This window comes from Leptosomus discolor, chromosome 1, assembly GCF_034619465.1.
Source record: "Leptosomus discolor isolate bLepDis1 chromosome 1, bLepDis1.hap2, whole genome shotgun sequence".
NCBI classification, from domain to species: Eukaryota; Metazoa; Chordata; class Aves; order Leptosomiformes; family Leptosomidae; genus Leptosomus; species Leptosomus discolor.
Window position 1 is genome coordinate 130,015,957 of NC_141391.1, and position 13,029 is coordinate 130,028,985.

The following is a 13,029-nucleotide window of genomic DNA, read 5'->3' on the forward strand; positions in this document are numbered from 1 at the left end:
GAGCTGATAAGGTGGACGGTGTAACTGCTGCCAGGAAAGACTGATCAGCATCGATGGAGCCAAGAAGAGGTGGAGATATAGAGGAGGAGCAAGGTGTGTTACTTGGCATAAGAGATGGCTCCTCAGCAACCGAACTTCGAAAGATTTCCCCACCAAGGATCACGACAATCGTTAGGACGCTGCCTGGACCTGGGACCCGTAGTGGTAGCTATCAATCTCTTTCCTCTTTTCACTTTACTTTTCCCTTTCCTTTCACCCTCTTTACCTATCACACACTACTTTACGGGCAAACAATAAAGTTTCACAGTTTGATTGAAGCAAACCCCTTTGGTGTGGTCACCTTAATTTTGTGCTCTGAGATCACAGCAAATGAACCATCACAAGTCCACTGAGTGGACTGACAACTTCACACACCCTTATCAAACACCACGAGAGACCCACCTTCCTTTTCTTATCTTGAAGGTTGACATAGTATGTTAAAGATACAAAGACTTTGGACCTACTTTCAAAGACAAAGCGAGAATTTGAAGCATTCCTATACCAACTACTGAGTAGCCATGATACACTGGAAAAAAATGAAAATATAAAAATGATGTAGATGACCTTATTTGTATGAAGGAATGGTGACATCCAGTGGCCACATGTGCCTGTTTTTACTTGCAGTTTACAACTACATCTAGTTCAAAACAGAGCTGTGGCTGCCACCAAAGTAAAGGAACCACAAGCTTAGAGGTATAGCTGCAGTCTCACATAGATAATTCCAGGGGGGTAAGAGCACCTGAAGATTCAACTTCAGTGTTCAGAAAGATACCAATACTTTCTACTAGTACTGCAAGTGTTGGTCAAAGTATCTCCTTTCCTACTCTCTCATTGTTCATGACAACTTGAGAATTGAGATCTGTCCCAAGACTTCTGTTCCTATACCTAACCTGTCAAAACTTACACTGTCCTGTAATACTCATTACTCTTCAACATAACACAGTCCGATGTAAGTAGGAATTGCCAACTGGGTCAGCTGTGATGGTAGCACAAGGGCAGAAGCCTCCCAATTCAGATTTAAGAACTTTCAGCTTCCTGGGTGTTATTCTACGACAAGTGGTTTGCATTGTCTGCCTTTGATCATGGAAAGAGTCTACATTCTTTGGTGATGCCCTAGGACTCTCCCCTTCATATATTTAAAAGAAAAAAAAAAAAGGGACATTTGCTGTTATAGTTGTCCCCTCTAAAGAGAGACTATAGTAAAGAAAAAGGTCACTCCTGAAGAGAATTTGGAAACCCCTGCTGATCCTTGTTTATTTTATGCCCTGTAAAGTCCTTAAGCTTTTAGCTGTACTTCTGAGAAGTAGTATTTCTATGAAGCTGAAAACAGCCACCCAACATCTAAAAGGTGGAACTGATTCGTGATCTTTGACACAGGTGATCCGTGAATATTCAAACCACAGCTCCCAAGCAGGGACTGTGCCATAAGCTAGCAATAACTCTTTGGTAGATGAAAATCAACAGATAATGTTGGGATCACTGGTCTGTCCTGCATACCTTACCATGAAAGCTTTAGGAGAGTCTTTGGAGATCCACTATTTACTTGCCTGTACACCACCCTCCAGATAAGTGGAAATTTCTGAATCGGGATATATCCCTGATGGGAAACTACGCAAGATAATAAATAATAACAGCTCAAACTATATGCCTGCCTCAGGACAAACAATATGAGCTGCTTTCCTAACGGCCGTCCAACACAGGAAGATGAGAGCAGTGGCTAGAGCTGATAGAAGAATGACTTCAGAAGAGTGACTAACCAGATGTACTGGTCAGTTCACTGGTTTAGAGAGAAATCATGGAGCTTCCCGTTTCCACTGCATGCATCTAGCACAGTGAGGATCTAGCCACTGCTGCCTACTCCCCTCTTGCAAAACCATACTGCAGGCAGACAAAACTGCTGTTTCTATTAACACAACCTACTCAAAACCAGAGACTGCTCATAACTACAACTAAGGAAATTCCCAGCATGCCACGACTCCTAACAGCAGTAACTGGTAATGACTATCTGGTGACTGGTGCCCTTTTTGAAGTGAGCTTGGCAGGCCTCAGGCAAGTACTACAGAGATACCAACATCACAAAACTCCTCATAATTGGCATTAATTGCTCCTTTGTTGACAGCGCAGCAGATCTGCCAAGGATTAAATGGATCGTAGTGACTAAATTCATCTCTAGTGATGGCCCTTCAGCACATTACTAGGCTGGTGCAAAATGTTCACACAAGCTCTGTCAACTTGAAATTGGGCTCAAAGCTCTGTTAATTGAACTTTTTGCATGATAACTTTTTTTTTTTAAACAAGTTCAATTAAGAAATTAAATGGTTCAACTACAAGTACTCCATTTTAACAGGGAACAGAAGGGATGGTCCTTACGTGAGGACTCATCTGAACACTCCTGCAAGTAAGGATGGTGATGTTCATGCTTCTTTGAAGACAGAGAATATATCTCTTCCTAACAGAGATATGAACCTGGAGACACACCAACTGTTCAGCAAAGCCCAAACCTGCAAATCAGCCAGTTGCTCCCTTCTTCCAAATTTCTTCATTGCAGTTTAACGCACTGCTGCCAAAGCACACATGAGATACATGCTGAGCTGCACCTATGAGCTGCTGTGCGCTATCTCCTACATGTTTATTTTAAACCTCAGACTAAGTCTATGGGAGTAAATTTCCATCCTGAGTCTGCATGGACTTTTGGCTGCATGCCCTTACAGCTAAGGCTAAATAAGACTAGAAATCAATTAGAGCATGCAGAAGGGCAAGCTCAGCCTCCAAAAAAAGAGTAAGCATATTGGCTATTTGTGATCTCTGTGCTTCTACATATGCTTTCTTTGACTCCTCTGAATACCAAGACACCTTAAAGGGGTGTGTGTTTGTGTTACATAACCAGAGATGCAGTTACTCAACAAAAAATGTATTTACTTTACTCTTATATGATTTGATGCAGGAACAAATCTCTCCAGTGACCTCTCTTCCTCTTTTGGGCATGGACATGGATTGATCAGACTACTAAACACTCAAAAAACATCCACACAAGAAAATCTGACAGTTATGAAATACCACAAAGAACTAAACCAGAAAAGCGAGGGCGGGGGGGGGGGGGGGGGGGGGGGGGGAGGTGAGAGATGGGGATTAGGAATTCATTTCAGGTTTTACACAGCTGAATAACTGAATAATTTTACTCAGCAGCCACTGACTTAAGTAGTTAGGTCATGCTTTTAAACATCTGTGAATACTCTCAGCAAAGGAGCCAGTGGGATTATTTGGTATGTTCATGTCCACCCTCCCTTGGAACACAGCTCAAAAGGTTCTCAGCAGAATTAGGCTAAAAAGGACAGGCAGTAAGACCATCTCCCCTCTCCTTCAGTAAATCAACATTAACATTTATGTATCATGCTAAATGGGAGGCAGTCCCTGAAATTAAGGAAAAGTAGCAAAAATCAAACCAGAAATACACCTTCCTAATACAGTCTGATCTCCCAGTGGTAAGCTGACAGTCAAACCAGGGATTTTGTTCAAGACCTTATCCTAAGGCAGAACACCAAAACTATCAAACACAGTAGAGTCGGCTAGCTCTATAATTCTGCCCATTTTCTTCAAGGATTACCTGGAAAGCCACAAAACACAGAAACAGACTTCTGACTACTTCCACACACAGTTGTTCTTCCTTCCCCTCTGGTTCATTCCACCAGTTATTATATGTTTTGGGCTACCAAAAAGCATATTACAGCTATGAGAGTCAGTGCCCTGCTATCAGATATCTCATACAGCCTCAGGGGGGGAAATAAATAAATAAAAATCAATCAGAATCTACTCTGGTAAATTCATTTACGAAGAGTCTTTCAAAAGAACTGGGTTATCCAATGCATCTGACAAACATCTGTAAACTTACAAAAAGAAAGAACCAAGGAGGAAATAGTTTACAGAAGCAACCTGAATACCAAGCCTGTCAACTGTTATATTAATATATATTACATGCTCTGTTTGAGCTCTTAAAACTAGAAATCATTAAACAAACATGATTAATACGTAGCCAGCACTCAGAACAACTTTAATTTATATATACACAAAGGCATAAATACGTGTGTGCGTGCACGTATGTGCATATATATACACCCCCCCCCCCCATATAGGGTATACCTATATAAAGGCAATACAAATTCAAAGATGCTCAGACAAGAGGGAGTCACCCAGTCACAGAAAATGGAGAAATCAGTCAAAGCCATGTTTGAGACAAGATTCCACTCTAAGGCTGGATTGCTTTTGGCAATAGCAGGAGGGAAGTTTAAGCAAATGGCAGACGTGAAAAGGAGAGCTCATCACAAGGAAAAAGAAAAGATAGCTACCTCAAACACTTCAGTTCCATGGACAGCCCCTACAAAAAACTAATAGACAGGTCCAAATCTCTACCAAATCTCTAGCCACAACTTTGATGCAGCTACGGAATACTCCTACTAGCAAGCATTATTTAGAACTGTTTTTCTATTTGATGGTATTTTCTGTTGTTTCCAGTTTTCTAATCAAGAATTAAACCCTTGGTTTTGCTAGAATAAAGCCAGTTTTAAGGTTGCCCAGTGCCTAAAAATGCATAGACATTAAAATGAACTAAAGTGACTACTAGGCACACAGCTTTCAAAGAGTGCCACTCTGACTGGATTTGGAGAAATCCTTGAGGTACCTGTTAATTGAGACAGATTTTAAGCTTCTCTGATATTGGTCAAAAACAAAGAGGGAAAAGTTTCTGGGCTTAAGAGACCCTGGTGTCAGCTACCAGGGAAGAAGGGAGAAGCCCAAGGAATACTCCAGCTGGAACAAACAGATGGAGTGATCACAGCGGCATGAAAACCTTTATGCAAGAGAATGCTTGATATATAGGTATCAAAATAATTTAATCGGTGAACTATTTCATTAAAGGGATCAGCAGTATAATAGTTATCTCCAAAATTTTCCCTTCACTGCTAGACTTGAGTTAATTAGCATAAACACAGATTAATGGCAGTGGACTGTTAAGTTCTTCACAAAGACAGACAACAATCACAAGCCCCACTCATTATTCAACTGCATTATCTGCTCTATGTTCCTTGGATTTTTACACTACTCCTCCCATTGAACTTGGCTTCAAGAATCACTTTATATAAAGCTCTGGGTATCTGCAACCACTTCCTACATGTCCTTCCTGGTTACCAGATGGGACCTTACACTTTCCTCCCTTTTCCTCCACTCTCCAAAGAGCCAGCTTGATTATCAGGGTAATATGAATGAAAATATGTTATTCCTCCCTGAAACTGACAAAAACAGAAGAAGAAATGTTATTCTTCCTTCTCAGATGAGTTTCAGAACACCAATTTGCTGCTCTCTAGAGCTTTCCCCAAACAGCAGCCAACAAACTCATACCCAGTTATCGTCACATGCTGCCACTTATATGGAAATACTTGCAAGCCAATTAGGTATCATTTTGTATTGAACTGCAAAGAGACCTCGCAACCTGAACTGCAGCATTACACTGATGTTCTGCTAGGTGCACCTTTGCTCTAGGGACTGGTTCACATTTGTCCCATTTTGCAACAGGGTAGCAGTGGAAATCTCAAAGGCACAGAGAAGAGGCATGAAGAGAAAAGAGCAGAAAGCAATGCGAAAGAAAACCCTCTGAAGCATTAAGATTCACTGGTCATGGATAGAGACTGCATTTTTTTTTAAAACAAAACTAGCATTGCCAAGAATCAGCCACATGGAGTTGAAACAGCAAAGTGGAAAATCCAGTCTCAAGCTCAATACCAAGTTAAAGATTTCCAAAACAGTTTTACTCAAGTTACTGTTACACAAAGGCTCCTGGCAACACAGAAGTTTTAACACTCCCACTGTTCGCAGGAGATTTCTGAAGCCATTAGGTAAGGCAGTTGTCTTCTGCTTGTCCCACAAAATTCTGCTTCACTCTAGACAAGTTACAACCTGGTTAAAAAAGGCAAACAAAAAACCCCCCAAACCTAGCCCTCCTTCATGGTATTTCCCTTCTTGTACTCATGCTGCTCAAGGAATTTCTGGTTATATGCTAAATCAGCACAACACAGTTAAGAAAAACTACACTGAACTACCAACAAAAGAGCAACAGCCATGTAACACTGGAAATATTTTGCTATCACCAGTGAAGGGGAAGGAAGGCAGGGCTGATCCAAAAAAAATAATTTAAAAATTAAACCACATTTCTCCTTGATTCTTGCAAAGTGGTTTTGCAAGCTTTCCATAGGCACAGGCAAGGCACAGAGCCGGGTCTCCCCCAAGCACCTCTGAGAGGTAGTAACAGAGCTCCTCCAAATATCCCCCTGTGCACTGCAGAAGACCGCAGTGACCTGCCACCACCAACTTATCCTGGAGATGTCAGCTCCTTCTCTAGCTCCAAAGGCCATGAAGTAGGTAAGCCACCCCCTCCTATTCTGTTGGCCCACTTCATGGTAACAGCAGTTAATAGCCTTCCAGTAGCTCTCAGCTCTTTTACAGTATTGTGGACACATATGTACCAGCATCTAAAGACAACTAAGGATGTCATCTTTAAGTGTTTAATGCTTTAAAAATGAAAAAGTATAACACATATGTAAATTATTATATAATTTATATAAATATTTATAACTACATATAAAAAGATCAGAGGAACTTCAGAAGGTCATCTAGCCCATCTCCCTGCCTCACAGCTTGCATTAACTCCCACTTGGGCCAAAAAGACTTTTTTTTTTCCCCACGGATGACCCTGCCTTAACAAGAGGTTGGACGAGATGCCATCTTGAGGTCCATTTCATCCTGAACTCTCCTTTGATTTGTAAGATGCTGATACATACGCAGACAAGGAAGCTCTTATATCTGCACATTAAAACAAAACCTTGTAACTCCTTTTTTTTTAAAAAAAAAACAACACAAACAAGTAACTTTTAAGTCTAGATTTAAAGAAAACAAATGGCAGTGTCTCCTTGACATTTATTAAATCCAGTTACTTGCACCTTCTTCTGGAGCATAAGCTTTCTGATAAATGCGATCATACATTATTCTTTCCTCTGGGCTTTGAAACTCAGGCTGTATATTGAACAGATGCACAAGAAAGGAGGACAGAAGCATTCAGAGACTGGGTCTGGGAAAAGTCACATAAGTGCTTTAAATTTAGAGTGCTTAATGCTGAGTCCTAGAAAACATATCTGCACGTACGAAAGGTAGCACTAGAACATACAAATGAAGCCCAGCTATGCTCCACTAACTCAAAAAGAGGTGGTGCATATCCAAGTCTGTCACACTATTGTTGTGCTATACTAATAACACTACTCCTTCATGGACCATGTGCTTCCATACGGAGAAAGATCTGCTCCAACATGATCTGCTGGGCACCACTATAGCATTTTCTCAATGTTATCACGTCTCCTCTCTTCACACTCCTGTCTCTAGAAATTCAAACAGTTCAGTAACTCCCCAGATGGTTACCAGGAGGCACTGCCTTGTTTCTCATTCTTACCTTCTCTCCGCTAGAGTAGAAGAAATAACGCAATCGGACAATGTTACAATGATCCAGCTTTCTCATAATCTGGAGCTCTCGGTTCTGAAACAAGAGAAAAGCAAGCAATTAGAAAAACTCTTCTCACAAAGTCAGAGTACTATAATGAACACCTTAATGTACAGATACAGGAGCTGACAAAACTAAGAAATGAAAGAACAGCTAAAGTTGGAAAGAGGCAACAGCTTTCACACGTTTATTAGTCTTTCTTCCAATTACTTTATCACTGACAACATAGGCAACTTTGAGTACATTTTCCCTCTAAAATAAAGGTCCACAAATCCCTAGCAAAATCCAAGAATTACCTACTTACGTTACCAAGGTTTCAGAGGCAAAAGGCAAGACATTAACTTTCCATTTTTATTTTTTGATCTTACAATAAAACAATGTATCCGCCAGAACAGTTGGAAGCCTATGCCCCTTGCATACTGTCAAAATAACGTAAATGTAGAAGCAAACGTAATATTTCCACCTACATGCCTGCCCTCCTCCACACTGCAAAAGAGGCTTGTGATGGAAGATCACTTCCTGTACCATTCTCCTTGCAATACCAACAAAAAGCACCTGAAATTGAGTAGGCAACTCAGTTCCCACTTTTGTTCAACTAAGGTATAACGAGGTTTAGGCAGACTGAATAACAGTGTTATTTTCCCATTTTGTATCAACCTGAAAGAGCTGTTAAAATAAAATCAGTTCACTACAAGCATGATAAACTGGGGAATTTACTATAATATCCATTGTAACTGAGCCCTAAACAAATGAGGGTCTTATAGCCTAACAGGTAAAAATGCAGGAAATGTTGAATTGCAGGTATGAATTAAGACAAGCAAGTAAAAGTAGCACAGCTATATTTGTTATGCTTCATTCCACAGCTGTTGCTACAATACTCCTTTCTCCTATGGTCACATTTACATAGCATTCTTTTTCCTTCCTCAATTACTATACAATCTGCAGCTTCAAAAATAGAAGGTATTCCAATTTTTACTTAGATCACAGGGTTGCTAATCATGCATCCTAACTACCTAGGACCAATGCACTAGACTAAAACTGGTCTCACTATGATCGTTAACTCTGGCCAACTTCAGGAATGTTTGGGAAGAAAATTCTTTAGCCACCACACATTTTCATACTTAAATGCACAAAGCTAACACTTACTTTGTGCAGTGCTGCTGCCAAAATAAAGATTTCATATTGTATGTATCAGAGGGTCACATACGGTGCCTATCATTACAATTAAAGCTTAAGGAACTCTGCAAGAACCACTCAGAGCTTCTAATGTGAACATAGCTATGAAGTCTGCTTTTAATTCCTCTAAGCCATGTAGCCTTGAAAAAAAGAGGTGTTAGATAGGATGCAGTACCATTAATCCTATCATCCCTGCCATCCGCTGACTGAAAAAAATACTTCAGTATTAGCCAGCTCTTTACAAACACAAGTGACATCTCACACAATCATCAGCTGGCAATTATCCAGCTGGTAGTTAAGGAGAAAGCAAGTCCTTCCCTGAACCTGCCTGGCTTCTGAACAGATTAAAGCCTAAGGCCGTTAGGTGCGTACCAAGACAGGCCTATTCTATCCTGAAGGACGAAGAGAGAAAATAAGAGAAAGCAGGGAGAGACCTTTGAGGCTCTCATGCATCTCCTGAAATCCCACGGAGTGAATTTGTGAACAAGGAATGCAGGCTTCATCAGATAACCTCAGCAACACACCTTGCATCTCAGAGAGAAAAGCATTCTCCTGGTAGGAGAAGGAGCTCAAATATCTCCATTTACTCATTCTTAATTAAATGCTACCAAAAAGAAGTAAACTTTGAGACATCATGGCTAGGGTTCCTGTGACATATGGCACAGCTCAAACTTCAGACCCACAGAAAGACCACAACCTCTTGTCTTGTCCAAACTGCACGCCACTGCTGGCTCAGTGGTGTCTCCCTGGACCTCACAACCCAACAACAGATTTCAATGATGGCTCTAGATCCCATCGGTCACTGAAACACCAATTATGACAGAAGATTAACTTCTCCAGTTGTCTTTTACAGCGCTTAACAGTGTTACTACAGTACTGAACCTAACACTGCGAGTCCCACTGCCTCAACCAAATTCCACCAGCAATTCACAGCACACAGTAAGGCCAGTAATTTCTTCCTCCCACTGGCTGCAAGACAGGAATAATACCTTTTATCTCATGGAATTACTGGAAGAAACACGAATACACCAAGCATTAATGTGCAAATGTTATTTTGGCAATATCTCTCCTAGCTCCTTAAAATACCCATATATACTCTAAGTCAGGTTATTGCTTCATGTTCTTTTGATAGTGCATATATATATGTGGATACACTAAGAAAAAAGTCAGCAGAAGTCATTCTAACACTAGGCTGAAGTTATATTTATACTCTGGTATCTCATCCTAGCACAAGCAGTCTGTGCCTACTTTGATGCCTTCCACTCTGATCCACCTCCTTCAGCTCTCATCCTGACCATCTGCTGCAGCTGCATGAACAGTGCTTCAAGAGGTGCTAATAACAGGGATAACTCATAAACCAGTTACACAGTAACCTATATCTCTCATCCTGTGACTAGACAGAAGGAAACAAATTTAAACTGTCATCTTAGTCAAATAGTCATCTCAGCCATTTTAAAACCAAGCTGTCTTCTAATCACCACTCGCTGGTGGAGTTAAAACTGGAAATACTCGAACAGTTGCAAAGCTCAAATTGGATGTGGCAGGGGAACGGCTACTGATGTTCATGTAACAGACTGATGCTTTAAAGAATCCATTTTTTCGCAGATGAATACTTCATGTAGTCTCACTTTACCATGTATTTCCCTGTATACATCTTAAATAACAGCCTTTTCACATTATAATGTGGGCTATTGATTAACAGTGCACAAATACACTTGGTGGGGGGGATATCAGATTATAAGCAGGGAACCTTTAGTGAACAGTGGCAGATGTCCTATACCACGTATAAGAGAGAAAACGTATGTCTAAATATAAAGCAAACTAAAGCCATTTCAATATACGCTGATGAGAAAGGCTGACAGTGCATGATCAAAATACAGGGTGGATGAAAACACAAAGCTCATATTTATCCTTAACTCATCATTTCTGTCTTCCAAGAGAAATGCATGTAAAGTCAAAGACTACAAGAGGAAGTTATTATTCTTTCCTGTTCTCCCACTCATTCACAAGAAGAGAAGGGTTTGGTTTTCTTAATGAGAGCACCAGGCCTGGTAAGCACTGAAGAAAACAACACCCTTCAGCACCAGCCTCGCCACGAGAGGACCCAGCTGACTTCTTCTCACAGGGCTCCTGGAGCACACATTCCCTTGAGAAGCTGCAAACCAATGGGACTATGAACAGATTATTCAGCAAATTTCTGTCGCAGTTTTGATTCCTTTATCCAAAATAGAGTTCTTTATCCAGAAGGCAAGGTGCTGCTGACACATAACTCCAGAAGACTGCTTTGTGACCAGTGCATTTGAGCCCTTCACTAACTACTGAAGCAAACCCAACGTGACAAAACCCTGTTCATCACTTCTAAAGACAACTTTCCTAGCTCAGACTGCTTCTATCTGTTCATTATATTGAAGAAATCTAGTTGCTCATCAAGGTTAAAGATCTGGTTAAAGATTGCCAAGGCAACATCAGATTTAACACTTCAAAGCATAGCCAATAAAGCTCATGCATGAAGACTCATGCCTTCTCTCCAAAGTTACGATCTATAACTGTGTTAATGCTGCAGCTGATACAAAACCACAAAAGCAAGATCATTTTTGCCTCACTACTGCAACCTGCTATTACAGACTGGGACAACCATTGCCCCCGCCCCACTCCCCTCCCTCCCCATCCAGAGATTTCCAGAGCTATGTCAGTTTGCATTCATCACCCCTAACCTAGATCTTTGCCTTTTTTTTTTCCCCCCCCTCCTTTCCCCTCCCCCATTTTTACAATAGGTGATAAAATGACTTGATCATCAGAGAGGATGCCTTATGGACTTGCAACTTCCTGAACTGGACCAGAGTAAATGAAGGTGGGAAGGTTTTGTACAGCTCATGTCAGCACAACATTATCAATATATACCCAGGGAAGTGTAGAAGTATCACCTGGATCCAGTTCAGAAGAGAATTCCTTAGCTAAAGGGCATGCTGGGTTTTGCCCTTTTTTTTTTTTTCTGAAATGCCTGTTTAAAGTCACAGCAAGGTTCTTTGAGGATTACGTTCAAAGCAGATGAAATGGGAGAAATTAGAAATTTGTACTTTTGCCTTGTGTCACCCCAAGAATATGACCCGGTTCTTGTGAATAGATAAGATTGTGTACATCTTGTCCTTTTAAGAAAGGGTATCTTTTTTGATAGAAAGGCAGGATAAGCTACCAATTGATTTCAATAAGCAACTTGAGCATCAGTCTTCTTGCTTAAATCAAGTAAGATCAGCAAGTAAACTTAACTCTCATTTTTGCACTTTTTGAACTAATTTTTGTTCTTCTTGGGGTAATACCTTCAAATGTTGAAGCTCTTGTGTTCTTCTACCAGGTTGGAAAAACAGAACATGGAGGCTAATTGTCACACAAACTCTGGCATTGTAGATGGATGGAAGTAGCACAGGTAGATCCAAATTTCTCAGTATACACAAGCCGCCTCCTCTTGCACATGTTTACAGTTTCCTCCTTTCTCCTGCTTCCATCATAATCTTCTCCACTGTACCACATTTCTTATTCTTCAGTAAAGGTTTTTCCTCACAGTGAAAAGGCGAAGCAGGAAGCCACAGGCAAAGCTGGGGAAGAAACTAGTTTCCAGCCGGAGGCACAAAGGCAGTGATGAAGCAGCAGGGCTTGCCTTTTTTTTCCTCCCCCTGCTTCCTTCCACTTGAACAGCCTGAATGACTAGTCACCTCCACTCACCTTCACCCCCTGCACCGCTGAGCCTTCCCAGAGAACAGGCTCAGGCTGAGACCTTGAGAGATTTAAAGCATTTTCATGCAGCAGGAAGCAGCTTCTTCATCCTGACCATCTCCCACCACAAGAAAAAGGCTGGACTCCAAGCACAGGACAGCAGGCATATGCTGACAAAGGTCCTTCAATGTGATCCTAGCCAGCTATACGCTCAATGCCTTGCAGAGACAGCTGCTTGCAGAACATTTGAGCCATACCTGCTAGACTCAGGTTTGTAAAGCGTACAGAGACAAAACACTCTAGACCACAGAGGAAGCCATCATACTCACCACAGCTGCCTGTGGTACAGAAACAGCACCTGACGGGTTACCAAGGGGTGGCAGGATCGCCAAGATCAGCATATTTTCACTAATATCATCACTAAAGCTCCAATCCTAGTATGTCTGGTTTATCCTAAGCTTAGTGGGTCAGACTGCAAAATAAAAGCTGCACCACATCTATTCTAGAACTTCTGAAGCGTCCTGACCCATTCCTCCAAAAGTGGATTTCAGGCACCATCAATAGCA

General features: G+C 41.2%; 1 protein-coding gene across 2 annotated transcripts in view; it reads right to left on the minus strand.

Moving 5' to 3' along the window:
• GSK3B (glycogen synthase kinase 3 beta) overlaps positions 1 to 13,029 on the minus strand; it is a 150,345-nt gene that overhangs the window by 59,310 nt on the left and 78,006 nt on the right. For both annotated transcript variants that reach the window (XM_086464530.1, XM_086464522.1), the window contains exon 3: positions 7,529 to 7,612. In XM_086464530.1, coding sequence (XP_086320656.1) covers positions 7,529 to 7,612 — 84 coding nt within the window. The remainder of the gene's footprint in view (positions 1 to 7,528; positions 7,613 to 13,029) is intronic.